The 23,021-nt window shown below is 39.4% G+C and overlaps 1 protein-coding gene across 1 annotated transcript in view; it reads right to left on the bottom strand.

Moving 5' to 3' along the window:
- F5 (coagulation factor V) overlaps positions 1–22,787 on the bottom strand; it is a 29,166-nt gene extending 6,379 nt beyond the window's left edge. Inside the window, exons 1-19 of the mRNA XM_015875191.2 lie at positions 22,470–22,787; positions 19,312–19,403; positions 18,452–18,574; positions 16,503–16,715; positions 15,528–15,671; positions 14,330–14,551; positions 13,413–13,578; positions 11,468–11,645; positions 10,803–10,905; positions 10,215–10,426; positions 9,618–9,768; positions 9,032–9,244; positions 6,649–8,539; positions 5,244–5,409; positions 3,855–4,091; positions 3,181–3,391; positions 2,480–2,659; positions 1,248–1,364; positions 766–837 (exon numbers count right to left, since the gene is read on the bottom strand). Of these exons, the coding sequence (XP_015730677.1) occupies positions 766–837; positions 1,248–1,364; positions 2,480–2,659; positions 3,181–3,391; positions 3,855–4,091; positions 5,244–5,409; positions 6,649–8,539; positions 9,032–9,244; positions 9,618–9,768; positions 10,215–10,426; positions 10,803–10,905; positions 11,468–11,645; positions 13,413–13,578; positions 14,330–14,551; positions 15,528–15,671; positions 16,503–16,715; positions 18,452–18,574; positions 19,312–19,403; positions 22,470–22,630 (4,852 nt within the window). The 5' untranslated portion in view covers positions 22,631–22,787. The remainder of the gene's footprint in view (positions 1–765; positions 838–1,247; positions 1,365–2,479; positions 2,660–3,180; positions 3,392–3,854; positions 4,092–5,243; positions 5,410–6,648; positions 8,540–9,031; positions 9,245–9,617; positions 9,769–10,214; positions 10,427–10,802; positions 10,906–11,467; positions 11,646–13,412; positions 13,579–14,329; positions 14,552–15,527; positions 15,672–16,502; positions 16,716–18,451; positions 18,575–19,311; positions 19,404–22,469) is intronic.
- Positions 22,788–23,021: the final 234 nt, after the last annotated feature.

Genomic DNA, 23,021 nt, shown 5'->3' with positions numbered 1-23,021 from the left:
CACAGTCTGTGCAGAACTGGAGAGCTTTTTAACCTGACAGATGATTCATTACTAAACTGATCTTGTTGGATGTAAAAATAAAATAAAGAAAGGGGAGGGGAGGGGCAGCGGGAGGGGAGGGGAGGGGAGGGGAAGGGGGAGGGGGGGGGAGGGGGAGGGGGAGGGAGGGGAGGGGAAGGGAGGGAGGTAGGGGAGGGGAGGGGAGGGGAGGGGATGGTTGTGCGTGGGTTTGGGAGTTGGTTTTGGGGAGTGGGAGGGAGGGGGAGGGGAAGGGAGGGTGAGGGGAGGGGGAGGTGATTGGGGTGAGGGAGGGGGAGGGACATGTGCTGGGATTTATGGAGGGAGGGGAGGGGAGGGGAAGGGGAGGGTGAAGGGGTGGAGGGGAGGGGGAGCGGTGGAGGGTGGCAGTTAGTGTGGGTGAGGGATCAAGGGAAGGAAGGGAAGGTGAAGGATAGGGGGGAAAAAAAAAAGGGGTGGGGGGGAAGAAGTGAGTCAGGGAGAAGGGAGAAGGGAAGGGAAGGGAGGGAATGGGACAGGGAAAGGGAAGGCAAGGGAATGGCGAAGGGAGGAGGGAGGGTAAAAATGGGAGGGAGGAAGGGAAATATAGAAGGAAAGGAAAGGAAAGGAAAGGAAAGGAAAGGAAAGGAAAGGAAAGGAAAGGAAAGGAAAGGAAAGGAAAGGAAAGGAAAGGAAAGGAAAGGAACTACAGCACTTGGCTGGTGATATTCAGTATTGTGCTCAGATCTTTTCAACCATTTAACTCACCTATATGATGTGAAGCATTGATTTGCGAATCAAGTATAACTCCACTTGCCATACCCATTGGAATCCTGCACCCTGGGGAGAGCACAGTGAATTTGTTGTTAGAAGGAAGGTCTAACTCTAATATATATCCTGATGGAGTGTTCTAGGACAACATTGCTCAGAGCAATTCTGAATAATACTGTAACTTCATCACTCTTGTCCCAGAGAAGGACAAATAAATCTCTGCAGTTTCTTTCAATCGATTAATCTAATGGTCCTTGTACCAAGAAAAACAATGAATTCAAAGGTAGTGTGCTAAAGGCTGAACATTTTTTTCTGTTAGAATAAATTTACAGTAATCACTCCATCCCCTTGAAAGCACATTTTGATCTTCTGCAGAGCAACCTCCCAATCTTATTTTCAGTGACCCTGACACTGAGGGACAGAGATGACGTTATAGCTTGATTCCCCTAGCAAAGAAAAACAACACCGTAATTCAGTACCTTTCTCCAGAACCAAATAGGACGCCTGCATTCCTGCTTGCTGATATTCGGCCACTTCAGTGTCTAAAAGCCACCAGCCAGGTCTCTGTGGTTTCATTTCAACTGTCTGAAATGAGCCTTGAAAAGATGGAAGGAAAAAAAACCAACATATCAGAAGTGTTAGCATTATCATAAGGTTGATGTTAGTGAGGCTGCATGTTAAACCAGAGATCATACTACAGCTTAATTCAGAAAAATTTCTCTAAGCTAAACATAGCAGAGAAAGCAGAATTAATACCACTGTGCCCATCTTTATGTTTTTTTTTTTCTTTTCTTTTACTTAACAAGCAAGTTCAACCTGGAGACAGAATTAAGAGAGCACATAAAAACCTTGTCTTTCCTGCTGCTGCAAGCTACAAAACTGTGGATGACTGTTTGTAACAACATCGTTTCCTTTATTATTGTTTTTTTAAAGCATGCATAGCTGTCAATGCAGCCTTTGTAAGTGTTGTTATCGCATACTCACAGTGCTGACAGTGATGGGCAAAGGAGTACCTTCTGTGGCCTAAAGAGTGTTTTTAGCTTATTTAATTGCTCTCTGGATGTAAGAATTCTCCTAGGGTTGACATTTGTTCTGTTTTTTCTGCATCATACTCACTTTATGTTGTAAAAATAAATGCTCACAAGCCAGATACCAATAGTAAACACAGCAAACACTGATGGGACTGCCAGTGGTGCTGCAGTATAGGAACGTATGAACAGGACAGCTGTGTTATTGTACATTCTTAATTTCATGAGGAATTTGTGGCAGACACTATCCTATGGAGTTCCATTACTTCCTTACTGTTGAGCACTTTACAAAGCCAAAGCCAAATCCAATCTATGACCTACTTCATAGAAAGGAAAGACACAAAGGAGAGAAACTCACTCAGTAGTCACATACCTAGTAAGTGGGAAGAAAATGCAAACAGAAGGTAGTACTATGGACCATACTAATATTCATTTTCCATATACATCTCCACTCACTTGAGAGGAAGACATTTGCCCAAATACATATGTTTGGTCCACAACTTTACAAATATCTCTCATGTTTACCTTTCTCTCGCCCAAAATATTAAGTGAGGTGCAAATAATGAGCTTCTGAACATTGTTGGCAACTGAACTGTTTGCGCCCTCAAATTCTTTCTCCCTGTGCCCAAAGCCAACTTCTGTTCACATTTCCATCGACCCTTAGAATTCATTCCGATACTTACCTGGAAGGAGTGTGTATGTACCAAACTGATACGTTGACTCTAGTTGTTCTATGAACGTCTGTCCATGAAAATGAACAACATGAATGTCTTTTGGCACTCCCATATTTAGCAAATGCCACCGGACGAGTTCACCTTCATACATCCTCAGGCCTTGCAAATTGTAGGTAATCCCATTAATGGCTGAAAAAAACACAAAAGCATTGCTGGAATGGTTAACACTTCACAAAACAGATCTCCAAAATACGTGAGAAAGTAGTTATTAAAATAAGTGAAATATCTAATGAAGTATTTATTGAAATATTTAGTATACTCAGGAAAAAACATCACTTTTTCCAGTCTAAAGTGCTGCACCATCAATTATTTCAAAGAGAACAAAAGATTATCTCTCAACACTCAGCTGCTTATTCCACTCTACATGAATAAAATCTCTGTATCCACACAGAACTACACAAAGTCCAAGAATTGCTTAAAATTCTTTCAGTATAACTAGTTGACTTGCCAAATTATTAGTGTATTTTTATATTTCTTGCAAAAAGATTCACTTTCCCAGTTATGGGTACAACGGAGAACAGCAACAGCAAAAAAACATTCACATAACTAACATGCAGGATTTACGTTTGTTCACAAGCAGTGAACTGAGATAGCTCCCTCAACGCCTTTCCCTCTACCCCAACAAATACTTGAGAAAAGGAAATAAGTACCATAGAATTTGTGGCATTGTTGCATTTCTCGGGTCTTCTCATTACAAGGCTTCCTAGAGCGTTTGTCAAAGTACCAGCTTTTTTCTTCATCAAAGACCATAAAAAGCAAGAAAAAATCTCGACTGTTTATTCTGTTGTTATCTGATGCACTGAAGGTTCCTTTTTCACAGATCAGTATTGGCCCAATCAAACCCGAGTGTGTATCTTTCTCCTACAAGGAAGTAAACCCATATTAGATATAAGAATGCATTTCCTAAAAGATGTCAGAAATATTCTATTGAAACACATAAGGCCCTAAAAATATAACAGAAGGGTCCTGAAATTTACAGTGCTCCATGTCTTTAGTTGCCTCAAACTACTAGTGTTTCTTATTCTAAATTAATCAACAGTTTATTCCCTCTTTTAACTGAATATAACATGGGAACATCACACCGAAAAGTCAGGACAGCTACCTAAAAAGTGTTCAGCACCTTACATTTCCACATCTGTAAAATAACATCATTTGGAGATATCCAAAATCTGACTTGATGTGGTCCCAGACAACCTACTCTAGTTGATCCTACCAGAGCAGGCAAGGGGAGATTGGACTACATAATATCAAGAGATCCCTCCACACCTCTATGATTATGTGATAAATCGCGGCAATACTGTCACTTCTACTTTGATTTCCTTACCAGATTTACATCAGAATAGTAGACCCAGGAACGACAAGCTGCTCCTGTATGCAGTGGTCCCGATCGCCTGTTTGCATACCATACATATATATAGCTGCCATTTGGCTGAACTTTATCATCTTCCTTAAACCAGTCGCTAGACTCATCATCATACATGCTTCCCTCAGAGGACTTTTCATAAAAAAGCCCATGGGCATGGAGGGAATACGGTCTGGATGCCAGATTCTTAAAATGAACCTAGAAAAAGAAGAAAAAAAAAAATCTGTTGTGCAATTTTGGGGCTAAATTAAAGGTAATACCCCCTAATAACCTCAAACCATGGTCTACATTAGTATATTGTCCACAGGCCACGCTGTCAACCAGCTGGTAAGGATAGCTTTTCAGAGCTCCGTGCAGTGTCAAACTCTTCAGTGCAGGCTGATAATTAAATATTATTTAGCATGAGACCATCTCCCTGCCTCCTACTGAGTCCAGGCTTCTGCTGCTCCTCTTCACTCCTAGGAATGCTTATTTACAGCAAGCACTGAGATACGGAGCTTCTACTTATGTTCAGCTGCATGGTCACAATAAAGGGCATAAGATAACCAAACAGTAACATTAGCTCTCTGCATGCCTCAGTCACACTTGTCCCAGATAAACACAAGGACATGGAGATCCCATCTTTACCTCCTTTTAAAAGACGATGTTTGCAAGCTAAAATAAACTCTTTCCTCCTCGCATTTTTAACATAGCTCAGTGTGTTCCCACTGTTCGTTGCTCACAGAAATAAGCAGAAAGGTGTGAGAGCTACACTATGTAGTCCATGCTTGTGTGTTGGAAGACAGACAAGGAAAGCAGGGAAGCTCTGCACCAGCACGCTTCCTAATGGAAATACACTATTGAATAACCAGAGATACAGTCCCTTTGCATTCTTGCTTGTCTTGCAACTAACCAACCCACCTAGAGGAAATGTTTTCAGAAGAAAATACAGGTTTTGGGCATATACGCTTGTATATTTTTATACCAAATGCAAATCTTCTCAATTCTTTTTAAAAATAGTATGACCCATTTTTACGTGAAAGGTAATACTTCCAGTGCACTTTAGGTTTAAGAAAACTTTTTAATGCTAAACATAATTTTTTTTTTTTAAACTGATATTTAATGGTGGGAAATACAAGAAAGAAAAACAGAATTTACTGTGAGTAAGAGAGAAAAAGACAATCTTAGTTCCTCAATGAAACAACACATCACTGTGCTCTTTTATTCACTGTGCAATTTCCAGCTCTGAAAAATGTGTTTCCTCTATTATCTTTTAAAATCTGTGGCATTTTTTAGACCCATTCTATGGCACACTGTAAGATCACCATAAAAATCCTATCTTGTGCACATAGTGAAAAAACAGGGACTTACCAGGATCACGTCATTCACTTCAGCCCGGATAACTGGTCCCAGGATGCCAAGATGTTCTTCATACTCGCCTTCATCCTGAAGAACTGTAAAGGTACTGTCTGTGTACCTTTGAAAAATGGCCTTTTTTATGCTGCCATCCTTACAGATTTTGTCATACATCATCGTACTGAAAGGAAATCCCCCCCCAAAGAAATACACAGTGAGCTGGAAATAGCTTTGATAACTGAAACACTTCAGAATGTGAAGAATAAACACAGAAGCGTCAGATGATTCTGAAAATCATAACTTACATTGTTTAAATACTTCTAGTTCTACAGTTTGGGAGACTCTTCAAATACTTGGCCATTTGTCACTGGCATAAACTACAACTAGTCTCTGGAAACAGAGATGGTAAGAACAAATTAGCTCTTAAGCACTTGAAGCATTATTTAGATTTTAAATAGAAGCACTAGGACTTCATTCAAATAAATGCAGGAAATTCAGTCTGAAAAGTTAGATATTTCAGAGCTGACTTTTCTGTAGTGTCAGATGAAAACTGGAGTTATGGTTGTTTTCTTCATTTCAAAAATCACAAAGTTCAGCCTTTGAATGAAAAATGATGAGGAATTCTACGCGCTGTAGCGTAAGTAGTGACCTTAATTTGGTTGAATCAAGACCATGAATTTTTAGTATGGAATCCCTCATGTGTCACATATACTTTTTTTGATGAAGAACAGAGACGTTGTTAAAAAAAAAAAAAACATAACAAAAATCAATGTCAGGGTTTGTGATCCTGACATTTTGTGATTTGTCTAAACACTCGGAACAACACTGCAATAATTCATCCAGCTGTGGAATCACTTTAAATGTAAGTCATTCTCCATCACCTGTATGATTAAGTTCTTTGCATTTATTTTTCATTGCGACGGTCTCAGAAGTGTTTTAGTTTTATAATAGAGAACTGAAACACCAGAACCACTTCTTGTTAGTGACAGAGAAGGTAAAATTTCATACTGCCGATAAGCACGACCTTTCTGCATTCGATCAGTCACGTCATTTAATATCAAGGAAGCCTTTATACAGAGAGGTTTCTTTGTCCAGTCTCTACTGCAGAATCTAAGAATTCAAGGAGGAGGTCATTCAAGCATAACAAAGCTAACTGCAAGTTAATGACAAAAGTTTCTCTCCACTTTCGTTTTAAAGAGTGTTTTTAGTGAGACTAGAAAGGATTGCTTTTTTCTATCTCTGAAGAGCTCTCAGTTGCACTATTATTACTTATATGACATTCTAGGGGGTTCCCAGCTTCCCTTGGAAAATTCTTAGAGTCCTGTAACTGAAATGTCAAAATCACACCGCAGGTTACATGTAAATCTACACTTTTTAGTGTCAATAACATGCAAAATGAAAGTAAAGGATTTAGCCAAACCTTTTTTTATGTCCTGCATAGTTCCAGCAGACTTCCTTAGCTGCAATGTAGTATCTCCTTTCACTCCCCCTGCTACACAGGTAGTGTTCAGCAATGTTGTCTGGGTTACGCCGTTCGCTGACATTCACTTTTGGGTCTGTCATGTATGGATCATCAAAGCTCACATAATAGTATTCATATTCATCACCTGACGTATCCTCACTGTAATATTCTCCTGAAGTGTATTCATAGTTTCCATTTTCATGTGGAAGCCCAATGACGATGGATGGCTTAAGCTGCTCTGGCAATTCTTTGTGGCTGGACTTACTGGGTGACTCTGTGGTGTTATTGCAACATGGCAGCGTTACATGGTTGGTCCCACCTGGAAATAAGGTGCGGCCAAACTCTTCAGTAGGTTTGGTGAACTTCTGGGGCTTTTTACTCCTTGGGTTCAAAAGCTGATTAGTTTTTGGATATTCCTTTTTTTTCCTTCGGATCTTGACAAAGGTTCCAGATGTACTCGAAGTATCATTCTTGTTCCCTTCCTTCCTTTTCAGAGGAGGGCGCATGTAGTTGCCTTTATGTTTTCCTCCCATTACATGTGGGAATCCTCCATCCTTCTTATGCTTCTTACTTAGGAATACTGTATCATTTCTGCCTCCATAATTCAACTTATCACTAACAGATTTGTCTAAGTTTGCCTCCAGTCTCTGAATCCCCTTTGCAGACACCAAATTCCATTCCTCATCTGTCATTTTAGATGAGTACTTCACAGTCCTGGGCAATGACGCTTCCAGAAAGTTCTTCACTAATGCAGGGCTTGAATTGGGTCTTGTACTGCCCAATGTATGATCTAAAGAAAATGAATCTATTTGTTTATCTTTGGGTAGCTCAAGTTGAGAGGGGCTGGATGCATTGGACTCATTTTCTTCTACAGCAGCTTCTAACTCAAGTGTCAAATTACCTGCATGCATGGCACTGCCCCCTTTTGATTCTTCCTCTTCCATTTCATCATCATAATCACTTGGATGCTGGTTATCTCCCACTGTGGCTGTGCTGGATGCGTTCTCTGTCTGCTGCATGGAATTAGGTGAATTTGTCTTGTCAAAAAATGAGCCATTTTTATTTCTTACATGATTTAGAAGGGCTTTCATCTTTTGGACTGAGTAGAATTTAATGGCCAGTGAGCTTCGCTTTTTCCTTTTACTATTAATGCTGTTATTTCTTTTCCCTGTGCTTTCCTCTTGATGTTCTCCAGTAAAAAAATTACTGCCCTTCTTAGCAGTCAGAGGCTCTTCTGCATCTTTCACCTGGGCTTCTCCATTGCTCAGCAAGTGCTCACCTCCAGACATATTACTGTGATCTACTGCATAATCGCTTTGGCTTCTGTTCTCAAAAATTAAGTCAGGCTTTCCATCACTTGAACCAGCTAGAAGTAAATACTCTTCTGCTGTGACTGATGTATAATTTGACTGGAATGTTTCATTTTCAACTTGGAGAGGAGGAGCATTAGGAGTATCTAAGAACTCTGTCAATTTACTACCATTGGCAACTGTCAGATCTGAGTCAACAGCCACCTTAGAATTTGCAGTATCCATGTCTTCATATTGTCCCCAGGCCAATGCCGTAAGGTTTTGAGTTTCTTCAGTTTCTCCTGTATTTCTTAAGCTTCGGATGGAGTAAAAAGAAGCCAGCAGATCCTGATATTCTGAGTCATCTTCCTCACTACGCCTCTTCATATCCACATCTTCTTCAACTGAAGTGGAGAGAGCTTTTTTATCAGTCTTGGTGTTTGTTAAATCCACAACGTCGAATAAGCTGTCATCCTCATAGTCGCATCTGACATCTCTGAATCTCAGTCTCATTCCATAACTCATCTCTGTGTCACCCCAGGATGCTACAAGCCAAGTGCCTGCAAACAAAATAAAAATGTTTTTCCAATATGCAGCATTTATCATACCACAATGAAGCAGAAATACAATTAATTACTGGGGAAGCTGTCATCAAGTCCAATGGATTTTTAATGATTGCCCTGTCCTGAACAATAATTTAAATTCCCTTTAGTGTATATTTTTAACTGATAAGGACTTGAGGCTGTGAGATCATCAAACAGCAAGCTTGGAGGACAAAATATCAGCTATCCAAACATATTATAAAATCTATTATATACACAAAGAACCACTAAAAGAGCCTCAGTATTAGCACGTATAATTACGTATGTGCTAAGCACCTGTGCAGCTAATAAAACTTCATACACATCAGTTGCAACAGACAGCAATTCAAGATTTTCCTGGCACTGTGTTTATCCGAGAAGATTTTCTATTTTTGGTAAATTCTTATGGACCAGGGCTGAAAAGACACCTTAGAGGAGCCATCAAATAAATACTGCAGTCTTGGCTCTTACCAATATTGTCCATTTCCACTGTGACTGATTCTCCACTCATCGGGAAAAGGTTCAACACATCTTCGTATTTTCCTCTATAAATGAAAGCATGCCCAGAAAGGCGAATAGAGACAATCTCGTCCTGAGTGCCAACACTGGAGAAGTGCCACTGAACAACATTATCTTGACAAAATCCAAGGATTTCATTTCTGTCAGTCACATAGCCATTTATTGCTAAAATGGAAGCAAAATGAAGATGGTCTTAATATTTTCATGCCTCTCCAATATAAAAACTAAAGTGAAAGACTTTTAAAGCCTCTTGTTCTTTGATGTCAGTCCAGTTTACTGGGCTTACACTTGGCAGAGAGAGACTGGCACAGGGCTGAAATCACTCTACACTTGGATGGGAATTCAGCTCTGGAAACAGTATCTCCAAATCAGCAAAGTGCTGTATTAAAATAAAATAGTTCTTGCCTTTACTTCAGGGCCCATAGTCAGCCCAATCCCCGCTAGAGAAATACCCAATTGTATTACATCTGAGAACTACAATCACTGAATGTTCAGTCTCACATGGCTTTCATAATCTTCAGTTTGTTCTCCTACTCACTGTGCATTATATTTGAGTTATAAAACTTGAGGTCATCCCTTCTAACAGAGGCAGGGTTGCTGCAGTACTCCTTGATATTGTCTTCTATGTACCAGCTCTTATTTTCATCAAACACAGCAAACATTGCATGCTGTTCCACATCTGCCTTTTTCTAAAAGACAATCAGAATAAGCACAATTACATTTTACGAGCAGAAACACTAACGACTCAGTTCTATTTTACTTACCTACAGTGTAAGCAACATAAGTTTCAGTACAGTTGTGGTGTGATTCAGAGGCTAAATGACAGGGAATAGGGGGGTCAGGACTTCAGTGTGACACTCTACTGCAGCAATCAGCTCTGTGGTGCAGCCTTGAGCAAGATACTAGCGCTACTGACACACAGATGGGTTCTTAGTAAATGGACCAGCCTTCTGGTTTCACCTGAGCACAAAGTTTTTGATGTTTTTTCTCTGAAGTGATGCTCTAATCTTTTCTTAGCTAAGGACCTATTTGCGTGACTAGTCTCTATTAGACATTTCTCTGAATTAAAGTAAAAACAAATTTCACTAATCATATTAAGAGCAAAATCTCTCTGAGAGGTTGCCAGACACGTTACCTGCACACCCTTCTGAGAAAGTGCTTCGCTTTTACAGATCAGAAGTGGGCCAATCAGTCCAGAGGCTATATCTCTCTCAATATCTACAGCACTATGATACAGCCGGGTAATGCACTGTGCATCCTGTGCAGTGGGTTGATCTGTTTTAGCAATTTGCCATTCATATATGTAGATATTCCCTGGTTGAATTCCTTTATCCTGGGTGACATTGCCTAAGGAAAAATAAACAGCAAAAACAAAGATAATACAAACTTAGAGCCAGATCTTTATTTAGTGCCAGACTGCACCTTTTAATGAAATTGGTGCACTTGTGTCATTTCAAGCTACCTCTGAGATAAATGAAGTTCAGCAAGAGCTTTTGGTTCTAAAATCACCAGCAAGAACAGAAAACTAAGACACCGAAGAAAGGTTATTTGTTGATATTTTGCAGATACTACCTTGGTTTCTCCATATGGCAGCACAAAATGTAAGCAGAGGCAAAGTGCAGAATTCAGGCCATGAATTCCAACCAACAGCATCTCTTTGAAAGCAATGGAACCCTCCACAATGGTCAATGATATTCCAAACCTGATCCACAAAATTACTTACCTGTGGGATCCTGAGGATAATTAGCTCCTTCTGCATTCTTTGAAAGCGTCACTCCATGGAAGTACATACTGTAGGGTCTGCTGGCCTTATTTTTGAATACAATCTGTATTGATAGATGAAATAAAAAGAAAAATTTAGTATTCCAAAAAGCTGACTCTGAAAGTATAACCAAGTTTCAACTGCAGTAGGATTGTCTAGTTTCAGCCCTCGAAGAGCTGAAAAGGCAAATGGATGCTTTATATATGGTTTCACAATATAAGTTCATTGTCTAAATGCTGCTGGTGTCTGGTGAGATCCTGCTTCTGCTGGGCTTGTAGAACCATCACTGTGAACTTCAGCTTCTCACACCTGCTGCTTAGAAAACATTTGTTCTTCCAGCTTCTAGGCACATATTGCCTCAGGAAGTATGAAGTTATTGACTGAAATGCCTAACAGCCTTCAGCACAAGAGAAAACCAACTTGAAAGAAAGTATTTTCCCTGATTCCAAGGCTAAAAAGGGGAAGTGAATAGATCACAAACAAACAAACAAACAAAAAAACCCCACAACCAAAAAAAACAATACAACCAACCAATCAACCCATCAACAAATCAAACTATTCCTTACATATCTCTACCCACTAGAAAATTGTTCTATAGTACTCATCTCTAAAGTTATAGTACTTACTTTAACTTTATCATTGATTTGAGCTCTTATAATTGGGCCCAAAATCCCAGTTTCCTTGGGACGAGGACTTTCCAGACGTTTGGTGAAGCTGCCATCAGTATACTGTCTGAAAATGGCCTTTTTATACTTTTTACCTATTAGATTTGAGTAGTTGTCCAAATGTTGAGCTTTATAGTGTCTTAAAAATAAAGGAAAAGACAAATGGATCAACAAAACTTGAAGAGTAACATGAATTACAGAACTGGCACTGAAGAAACTAGTAGAAATCTCACAATTTGAAATAAAATTCAACTCCAGAGTTAATCTAATGGACTTCACCTCAATTTTTAACCTATATAAGATAAAGCTTGCAGTGCAATTTGTGTTTTACGGTCACATACAATCAATTAGTATCAGGGCTTTCACTGAATTTAATAGAGAACACATGCAATAAAGAGACAAATTGAAGCAGCACCTGCTTTTTCAAGGTAAATTAACATAAAATAATGTTCTTTTAAAAGGACACAAACAAATACAGGAAAAACGCTGCTTACAGAAGCAAACACTTCAGGGAAGCCAGGAACACTGCTCAGATAACCTTAATCCCAATTAAGCATTGTATAACAAATTGTGAAATACCCAGGTTTGAAAACATTGACAATTATAACGCTAAGACAAATACTTCTAAGCAACATAGAACAACATGTTTGTTCCGGTCACTAACCCTTCAAAAAAGGCTACTGAACAGGGACAAATGCTGAAATTCCAAACAAAAGAAGAAAAAGGAGAGCACTGTAGCAGTTGAGGGATGCCATGTAACTAGCAAAGAAAGAAAGGAGATAAATTTGCCCCATGTAATTTGTGAACAAGTGATAAGTGAAAAAAAAAATGATACCAAAGAGGAATGTATACTTAAGAGTTACATCAAAACTATGTTCTAATGGTATATACAGACCTATATACGATAAGGTATTTGTCTTCTGCTGCTTAAATCTTTAAAGGTTCTTATGGAAATCAGCTTGCAACATCAGCTCCAATAGAGCAGTGAGGAACTGACAGCACTAACTCTATATGACCCTACAGAGCGCTGGCAGCACTTTGTACTACAACATCAACTATATTACAGAATTCCTTCTATTTCTTTGTACTTATTTTACGTTGAACAGAACAGCTGAATATGCTTATGTAATATGGCTTTTATTTCACCGATTTGGTGCCATGCAAAGGTCTTTTACAGAAGCAATCTCTCTTTCTCCCTAACCTGTATTTTTTACCATGCTAAGATTTTTAAAACCTTGATTCTCTAGAAATATTGCCTTTCTCCTCTAAGGATTGTTTATTTCAGCAGAATTCATAGTGAAAAGCAATTTAGAAAACAAGCTTGCATGCTACCTTCTGCATTTCCGTTCACCTGCATGTTTTAGGCTCCCTTTTAGAAGTAAAAGGAAGTGTTTCCTTAAAAGCGCCCCAGAAAAAGAAAGGCATTGACACACACTGAAGAGAGTGCAGTGGAGGATCATCAAGGTGATCAGGGGGACTAAACACATGTCATACAATGAAAGGATGGGTTTACTCGGTTGTAAGAAGGTTGAGGAAGCATCTTATTTTTATCTGTAGCTATGAAATGAGAGATACCATACAGTTCTTCAGAGTTGCATAATGATGGGATGAGTGGCAATGGCCAAAGGTCTCAATATTAGAACATTTGATTACATGTAAGGAAAACTTTTCACTGCGAGTTTGAAAAGGCATGGAGGAGAGGCTAAGAGGTCCCCAGCTGTACAAACAATGAAAATTCAATCAGATAAGTCCTGTCCAACCTGGTCTAACTTTGCAGTTGGAGAGAGAACTTTGAAGTTTGCACTGCTCTGTGTAGAAATTCAGGTGAGACAACTCTAAGAGGTCCTCTCCAACCTGAATTACTCACATTAACATTCCATATTATGTTGACAAAGTATTATTTTACTTATCAAGGCTGTCTGGAATAGTTGGGGCATAATCCCAAACAACTTCTTCTGCAGCAATGAAATATTCCCAGCTCTTGATCATGCGACGTTCCTTAAAGGAGAGATGACTCTTCTTCCTCTCTCTGTCTCCACAGTCTCTTACAGTAAGGTAGCCATGCATTCCAGCTAATGGAAAAGAAACAGAGTAACACAGTGATTTTCCATTTCATGAGCTCTGATCACCTGAATCGTATTTCTCATTTCTCTTTATCTAAGATTGCCTGTAAGCTTTTGCTTATTATTGCTATTTTCTCAGGCTTAAAAAGGTTGCATCCATGTGCGTTGGGAAGCCTTCAAGGAGCCTGTATTAAACAAATGGAATACAGGAGCTCTCTCAGCTAGTTGTCTTTGGAAATACCAGCTGAATTGATAAAAAGCAACGTTTTTGCCTTTATTTTTTTTCTTTTCCCATATTTTCCCCCAAATCCTGTCCTGCAGCTCTCATGAGAGACTTTTCTCAATCTTTCAAACAGAACTTTGATCACTATGGTCAAACAATAAACAGCAAATATTTTCATTAGACTTATTAGATTGAGTGCTCCATAGCTGAAAGAGTGCACTTCGTCAGGAGACATGCAATTCCTCACTCATTTTAAAATGGTGTTCATCCGAACAGTTTGCAGAGACTTAGAAGCTTGAATTCTGATTTACTGCTTCTCTGTGATCTGCATACTGCTGTAAAGCTGCAGATAGGAATGACATTTAATTCATCTTACAGGTCTAATTCCAACAGAACGCTTTATTTTCCAGTGGTTTCTTAATTAAATGAAAACAATCTGAAACATGGTTATTGCACCATTGCAGGACAGAAGCTTTTCGGGACTTAGAGAAGAAAAGGAAAAATCTAAAGTTGCTTAATAAATAGATGTTTCCTTGCCTTTCAAGTGCTTCTGGACAAGGGATGATATCAGCCACCTTCCTTCCTCACTCACTGTCATGTTCACTGTTTTTGATGCTCCTCCCACTAGGTTTACAGTAGAAATTCGGTGCTGTCTTTGCTCCATGACCTGGCCATTTATATGAATGGAGAAAATTTCTGGCTTAGAACTCATTCCTATCAAATGCCAGCTAATGTTGTCATACATACAAGCCTCTAAATCTGAAAGAGAAGTGAGAACAGTGTTAAATCTTACATGCAAGTGGTGATCTGACTTACAGTAAACTGGGGAAGAAGGAAGAAAATCAGCAACCTCTTTCAGAGAGCCAACCTCTCCTCACTTGAAAGAAATGAGAAGAATCAAAGTTAAAGAATAAAGGCTATGCGTAGTGAAATTAAGTACCCTATCTAGTATTTGTTTAATAAAAACTCAATACCCTAACAGCCTTCTGTGTTTGCTCGAAGGACTGGACAGAGATAAGAAGAAAGGAGACCAAGGGAGAATGCTAACAGAACATTCCTATTATCACTATCTTGGTCTTCTCACTTAATTGTCTGATTTAATGGTAACTGATTTTCCACTTCCAGGAAGTTTTTCATCTGGGATATGCCATGTGCTGTAAAATCAGAAGTTCACCTTGTTACACCATTACTTCCCATTAGCCAAGGGAAAAAAAAAAAAAAAAAAAAAAAAAAAAAAAAGAAGGGTTGGTTTGTTTTTAAAGTTAATAATCTTGTTTTCCTTATTAGCAATATGGCATAGCACTCATTCAGAATTTAGATGATNTTATCACTATCTTGGTCTTCTCACTTAATTGTCTGATTTAATGGTAACTGATTTTCCACTTCCAGGAAGTTTTTCATCTGGGATATGCCATGTGCCTTATACTTCTATCATATTGTCAACAGATAAAGATTTCCAGGGAAAAAAGGGGAAAAAGAAAAAAAAAAAAAAAAAAAAGAAAAAAAAAAAGAAGGGTTGGTTTGTTTTTAAAGTTAATAATCTTGTTTTCCTTATTAGCAATATGGCATAGCACTCATTCAGAATTTAGATGATTAAAAACATGTTCTTAAAAAGGCCATACCCCACTCATCTATTCCTGTTCTCTTGCACAACAAACGCCCCCCAAAAAACAAACAGAGTCAACATTCAACCTTCATTAATGTTCATGTCATGCCACACAGACTTGTATAGTACCTGGTAATGTTCCACCAGCATATCCATTAATTGTGTATTTAAGAAATGCTGATCTTTGCCAACTCTTGTTTTCATCAAACACACCAAACATCAGTATATATTCCTTGTCAAAAAGTTTCTGTGACCCATCCTCATTTAGGCTTCCTATGAAGAATAAAGAAATGAAAGATGTTAATTTCAAGCAGAAGTGAAGCAATTTCCATACCGATGTAACAGCATTTGCATGTATTTAACTAACTTGCTTCTTTTGTTACAATGTGCTGCCTGAATCTGGCCCCAGATCCCAGATCCCCAAGATCTTAAGAATGATCATAAAGTGACTTTATTTCTGAAATTGCCTTTTGTTTTAGCTAACCATGGAATCAGAAAGTTTAATATTCAAGAGGAGAATATCCAGCAGCCTTCTGGAAACAACCAGACTCTGGCTTTTCTTCTGAGATTAAAGGCAAGGAGAAAGATAGCTGAGCCATCTGCTGTGCGAATGCTGCCTTTTCAAATACTGCATGAGCTCATCATCTCCTTTAAAAAGCCTAAAACTTCTGCATACAAAAGACTCACAAATACTTCAGAATTGGATCAATTATAAGGAAGTATCCAGTTGAGTTTGTCATACAGGTGAGATTTCTATGAGAAAGCAGAATTCATTTTAGGCATAAGAACCTGCCACACAGAATTATGGTTCTTTCTACAGATTGTTCACACACGCACAAAAAAATCCCATTTGCTACTTTCAATGAATGTACATAATTTAAGACTAAAATAAATGGACTGCAGAAACAAAAAACTTTGGGAGTGTGCAGATTTTTCTACTTAGAATGAGGCACCCACCTTAAATGTAATTCTTTTATATTTATAAGAGGCTACAAAATCCTGTTTTCTTGCAGAAAGGAGTCTTAGATCAAAAGGAATTTATCTGTTTCTCAGCCAGTACTTTAACTGAAAAGTCCCTTTTTATAACCTTCCCATATTCATTACCTTTCTTGCAGATAAGCAGAGCTCCAATCAGACCAGAGTTAAAATCCATTACCATGTTCTCATGAGAATAATACGCATAAGTGAGACAAGGAAGGTCAGCTTCACTTGGACCAACTTCTTCTGTTATATCCCACACATACGTGTAGACCTGGCCTGGAAGCACAGCATCATCTTGTTTTTCTACAGATGACGTTCTGTCATCATAGAGGGAGCCTGCCAAGAAAAGAAAGTAGGGTGACATGAAAACTGATTAATTAAAGTATGAGCTAATTGAAGTCCCCACAACAATTCCAAAATCTTGATATCTTTCATTCCTATTTGATACTTCATACAGATAACTGACGGCTCCACTTGCAACGTGGAGAGTAGCATGTGGGAAAGTACCTATTTCACTACCCTGTTTCTTACAGATTCAGGATTTTCTAAGACTGTCATCTGTCAAAAGGTGTCTCTCTTCAAATTAACAGGGCTAAGATGGCATGAACCTACAACACTCATGAATAAGAAAAGAGCTAAAAATATGTGTGATGTTTTAATCCACTATCAACAGATATCTGTGCTATACATAAACCCAAGCATCCATAGAAACACCAAGGTTGGAAAAGATTTCCAAGATCATCTAGCCCAACCAATACCTCTCCACTAAACCACCTCACTTAGTACCTCATCTAAACATTTCTTGATCGTCTCCATGGATGGTGACCGCACCGTGTCCATGGGCAGCCCATTCCAGCACCTGAGCACTGTTTCAGGGAAGAAATTTTTCATAACATCCAACCTGAATCTCCCCTGAGATCTCCAACTTGAGGCAATTCCCTCTAGTTCTATCACTAATTACACAGGAAAAGGGTACAACCTCCACCTTGCCATAACCTCCTTTCGAAGTAGTTGTAGAGAGCGATAAGGTCACCCCCAAGCCCTCTCTTCTACAGGCAAAACAATCCCAGTTTCTTTAGTCACTCCCCAAAAGACTTGTTCTCCAGACTCCTCTCCAGCTTCACTGACCTTCTCTGAACATGCTCCAGGGCATCAATGTCTTTCCTGCAGTGAGAAAACCAAATCTGAACACACTACTTGAGATGTGGCCTCATCAGAGCTGAATACAGGGGACAGTAACCTCCCTGCTCCTGCTGGCTGCATTATTTCTGATACAAGCCAGGATGCCATTGGCCTTTCTGGCCACCTGGGCACACTGTTGGTTCATGTAACCGGCCTAACATCAACCAACCTCCTTAGGCCCATTTCTTCCACACAGTCTTCCAGGCTTTCTGCCCCAAATCTGTAGCGCTGCCTGGGGTTGTTGTGGCCAAAGTGCAGAACTTGGCACTTGGTCTTGTTGAACTTCATCCCACTGGCCTCAGCCCAGCAATCCAGCCTGTCCAGATTGCTCTGAAGGGCCTTCCTACCCCCAGACAGATCAACACTTCCTGACAGCTTGGTGTTACCTCTCAGCACTCCTGGGTGGATGCCATTTGGCCCCATGGATTTCTGACAGTCTACATGGAGTAGCAGGTCTCTAACTGTTTGAATTCTGTTTAGATCTGAACTCTGCTTCCCATCTGAGACCTCCAGGTCAGGGGGTAGAGGTTCTGAGGACAACTAGTCTGATTATTAAAGACAGATGTAAAAAAGGCATTGAGAACCTCAGCCTTTTCCTTATCCTCACCGGTCACATTCACCACCACATACAGCCAGCATCAGGAAGTTACCTTCCACACATTCTAGAAACCTCCTAGACTGCTTCCTTTGCACTGTATTTACAGCATATATCAGGCGAGTTGATATCTTCTATGAGAACAAGTGCTGGCAATCATGCAACTTCTGCCAGCTGCTCATAGAACACCTCGTCTGTCTCTAGGAGGTCTACAGACCCCCACCAGGACATCAGCATTAGTCTGCCTCTCTCTTGAGTCTACAAGAAGAAAACACAGGGATTTTACAGCATTTACCTTCTGCATTTTTGTTGTAAACTAAGCCTTGGGGATGAATACTGATGGGCTTGTCAGCCATATTCTTAAAGTGAACTATTAAAGTATCTCCCACTTCAGCACGCAGGGTGGGCCCAAGGAGTCCTGTCAAAATAAGGAGAGAGAAAACTGTGAACAGAACAGTTTCCTTAATGCAAGGAAGAATTCTTTCTCCAGCAGAGAATAAGAGCTCTCTCAAAGTGCAAGCTGTACAAACTATGGACAGGAATGTAATACCACCGCAAAGAAGATTTACCTGTAAAAAGGCACATGTGGCTGCAGAACCAAACAAAAAAACCCAAATCTCAGTGAAAGATACCTGCTAAAGTAAACTTTCACCTGTTTGTCTCTTTTATTATAAGCCACTTTGTAAATTTCTTTCTCTGTTAAAGAACTTTCAGAAAATATAGGAAAACACATTTGGAAAAAAATCAAGATTTTTCAGGCTCGGTTGAAACAATTTGGTATCAGCAATCTGACATACGTTTGCTTTGAAATCAGATGCTTTCAACATCTGAAGCTATTTTTTCCATTAATATGAAGAACAGACTATATAACTACTCTGCATAAGTATCAAAATACAAGTACAGTGCTTATGTATAGCATAAGTATGAGACTTTGCCTCCATCCATCTAAAGCACCTTGAAATAGTAAAGGACACCAAAGGCAAGGAGTTATTTTTTCACATCTGACCTCATAATTTATTTCTTCCTTTCCGGTGATCTATCAGAAACATATTTAGTCTCAGACCTTGAGCCAACGATACATGACTTTACAGTGTCATCACTGTGCATTACTGGCTTTAAGACAAGCCAGCAACAAGCACCTTCTTTCCCGTTTACCTGTAGACTTATCTGTTGGCTTTTCTTTTTTAAAATCCACTTCATATTCTCTGTAAGAAATTTTCTTAAACACGGGATCCAAATGTGTCAACCTGAAACCATAAGAGTTACACAAAAATTGAAAGGATGAAGATTCCAAAAAAGGCCATTACAGCTTAACAGACACCTTGGAAAGTGAATTCTGGAATTACATTTCATCACTTCCACATGGTCCAACTCTTTGTAGTGGCTTTCTCTTTCCCTCTTACTCCACCGTACCTATGACATTCTTGAGCTAGACTATTTCATACATATCAGACATACAATTACAATACCTAGCACAGTTTACCCCTTATTCTGCTTGTTGTTTCTATAGTCCTTCTGATTTTGTGAATTACATACATAAATAAACCAAGTAGACCACAAACTGTTTCCTCAGCAAATGCACAGGCAAGCAGGAGGAAGCCCGCACAGAAGCCTTCTGGAATTAAAATAATGGTGAAACAAGTGTTAAAGGGAAAATAGTTTGTGCTTAGTTTCACATTTATGGTTGATTTCCTAGTACGTACAATGACTGAATCCAACAGTACTTCTTCTTGCTATTTTTGTAATGCCCTCAGTTAAGCAAGGCACTTTTGATAGTAGGAAGTGTATGGGCTGCTCACACATAGAGAAGCTGGACAGAGATAATCAAAGGAGCTGGTTTCAATGACATTCAGGATCCAGATGGGGGAGATCTGTTCTTGAAGAGATTTTGGTAAACCCTTCTCTTACACTTTTGCAACAGTAGTCAGGCAGAAACTGTTCATGCTTCAAATCTTTGAAGTCATTGATAAAATTTAATTTGGCTATGAGGGAGAAGTGCACGATCCATGATCTTCATTGATGCGCTGCCCTAATGTGGCAATGTTTAACAGAACATGTACATAAGATTACGGGGGTGGAAGAAGAAACATATCAATGCCAACTGTATAGCTAAAAGGAACAAAATAATTGTGTTACCAATACTTCACAAATCTCAGAATATGCAATCAGGTCTAGTTACAAAATGTTCAGCAATGCTTCATACACAAAACCCACATTTTCACTCTGTTTTTAAGTATTTTATGTATATAACTTACACACGGTAAACCATAAACCTCTATAAAGATAGAGGGACCTTGATAAACTCGAAAAATGGGTCCTAAACTAAAAAAAGAAACTAAAACTAAACTAACCAAACTAACTGAAACTAAAGAGGTTTAACAAAGCAAAGGGCAAGGTTTTGCACTTGGGTTGGGGTAATCCCAGATGTTTATACAGATGTTTATACAGACTGGGAGAAGAACTCCTTGAGAGTAGCCCTGCTTGGAATGACTTAGGGATCTTGGTTGATGAAAAACTTAGCATGAACCAAAAGTGAGCCCTTGTAGCCTGTAAGGCCAACAGTATCCTGGGCTGCATCGGAAGATGGGTGGCCAGCAGGGTGAGGCAGGTGATTTTCCCTCTCTACTGTGCCCTTGTGAGGCCCCATCTAGAGTGTTTTGTCCAGGTCTGGGGTCCCAAAGACAGGAAAGATTATGAGCTACGAGGAAGCGCTGAGAGGAGGGCTACAAGGATGATCAGAGGGCTGGAGCACCCCTCCTATGAGGTCGGGCTGAAGGAGCTGAGCTTGTAGAGAAGAGAAGGCTCTGGGTAGACATCATTATGACCTTCTAATAAATAAAGGGAGATTTTAAACAGGAGAGAAATCAACTTTCTACATAATAATGATAGGACAAGGGGTAATGGTTTTAAACTAAGGAGGGAAGATATAGATTAGATGTCAGGGGGAAGTTTTTCACTGAGAAGACAGTGAGATGCTGGAGCAGGTTGCCCAAAGAAGCTGTTGATGCCCCATCCCTGGAGGTATTCAAGGCCAGATGGGATGAGGCCCTGGGCAACCCGAGCTGGTGAGTGACAACCCTGCTCTCAGAGAGTGGATTGGAACTATGGATATTCTGATCCAAGCCATTCTATGATTCTGTGCTGAAGAGAAGTATCTGCACATCTTGAAGACTGATTAAAGAAAATAATTGGCAGAATCCACTTTATTTTCAGCCTCATCGTTTACCTAGAACTCTAAGCAAACAGACTCTTACTCTACATTTAAGCACTAAGTTTCTGTTGAAAAAGTTACATACTCAAATGCCTTTGGGATTCAAGTCATTAGCCCTTCTACAATAAAAAGAGACTTTGTTTGAATTAATCTTGAAAAACAAATATTTAGAAAACTGAAATCTGACCGGGAAGTTCAGACTTACACGCACACAAAACCAGACAAAGAAAACAATTCATGCACTGATATAAAAATAAATAAATGCAGTAGTATTAAAATACATCCTTCAGTATAGGAGAAGAAAACACGTGATTTGTACTATTAAACCCCAATTTGTGAACAAATAAAAGCTGTGTATTGTGGCTGTAGAGTCAACAAAGTATAAGAACAAAGTATAACAGTTCCAAAGAAGGTGCAGGTCATTTCCAGCATTGCACTTGCTGTGTTTATTATCATAAGCATATCATGTCAAAACAAAGAAGCTATTTTATATGCTTGTTCTGCATGCGCATGTAGCATTAGAAGCTTGCAATGCAATAAGAAAAAAGCATTTTGAAAACAGTATTTTCACTTAAATAGCAAGATCTGATTCTACAACCTTTGCTCAGCAGGACCCAGGATGAACATTTCACAGAACCTACTGAATAACTCAGAAACATCAGCTAGTTCCAAAGTTCATCATGCTCTGATTTAAGTGAAAGTAAGAGTACCCAAATTAGAAGCTATTTATTCCCTGAGGTCTGAAAGCTTTCACAGTATTACTAATCTACTGCTAATTCTGGCAATCCACTAAATATGTACATTTAAAAATAATGACACTAAAACAAAGCAAAAAAAAAAAAAAACAAAAAAAAACCAAAAAAAAAACCCAAACCAACAACACAAAAAAAAAACCCCAACACTGTACAGATAGAGAAGATGACAAAATATTAAAAATGATTTTAATAAAGCTTTTAATACTTCATTGGTTCTAGTGGAGATCACACAGGTCCTCCCGAACCAACTGAACTATTCCTGGTCTGTAAAATTCCACAGGAGACTAAAACCATTTTGAGTCACAAGACAGGTCTCATTTCACCCTTCCCATCTTGTACTTTGTTACCTGGACTTTTCCTCAGGCTCCGGTTTGTAGGTCCAAACAGTGAACTGAGCAGCTATATAATGCTCCCTGACCTTCACAGCTCCCACCACGTGCTTCTCTGAGTCCGGCCACCATGAACTAAGCAGAAGCAAAAGAAAAAGATGCATGCAGTGGAGTGTCATGGTACGAATGCCTGCTTATGCTGCTCTGGAAGATGAAGCAGAAACAGCTGCCTTTTTATTGCTGTTTCAGCTTCTCACTTCCCCTCAGAATTGAAATAATCCTGACGCAAGAGGGTAAAACACTGTTGGCTACACTCAGGTCACTGCTCTTCACCTCCTCCTCCCCTTGCTGACAGGGATCCAGTAGAGATAAAAAAAAAAAAAAAGAACTGTTTAAACTACCTTCACTCCCCTCCTCCACATCATGTTCAGGAAGAGACCTGCACCAAGGAGAAGCTGTTTTAGCCCCCTACAGGCTGCAGATGGGTCACTGACTACAGAAGCAGCAGGATATCGGGAGCAGGAAACAATTAGTTAGATTACTTACAATTACAAGATGTTTGACTTGGAT

Source organism: Coturnix japonica, chromosome 1, assembly GCF_001577835.2.
Source record: "Coturnix japonica isolate 7356 chromosome 1, Coturnix japonica 2.1, whole genome shotgun sequence".
Lineage (NCBI taxonomy): Eukaryota > Metazoa > Chordata > Aves > Galliformes > Phasianidae > Coturnix > Coturnix japonica.
The sequence above is the reverse complement of the archived record's forward strand: the minus strand, read 5'-3'. Positions and strand labels throughout refer to the sequence as shown.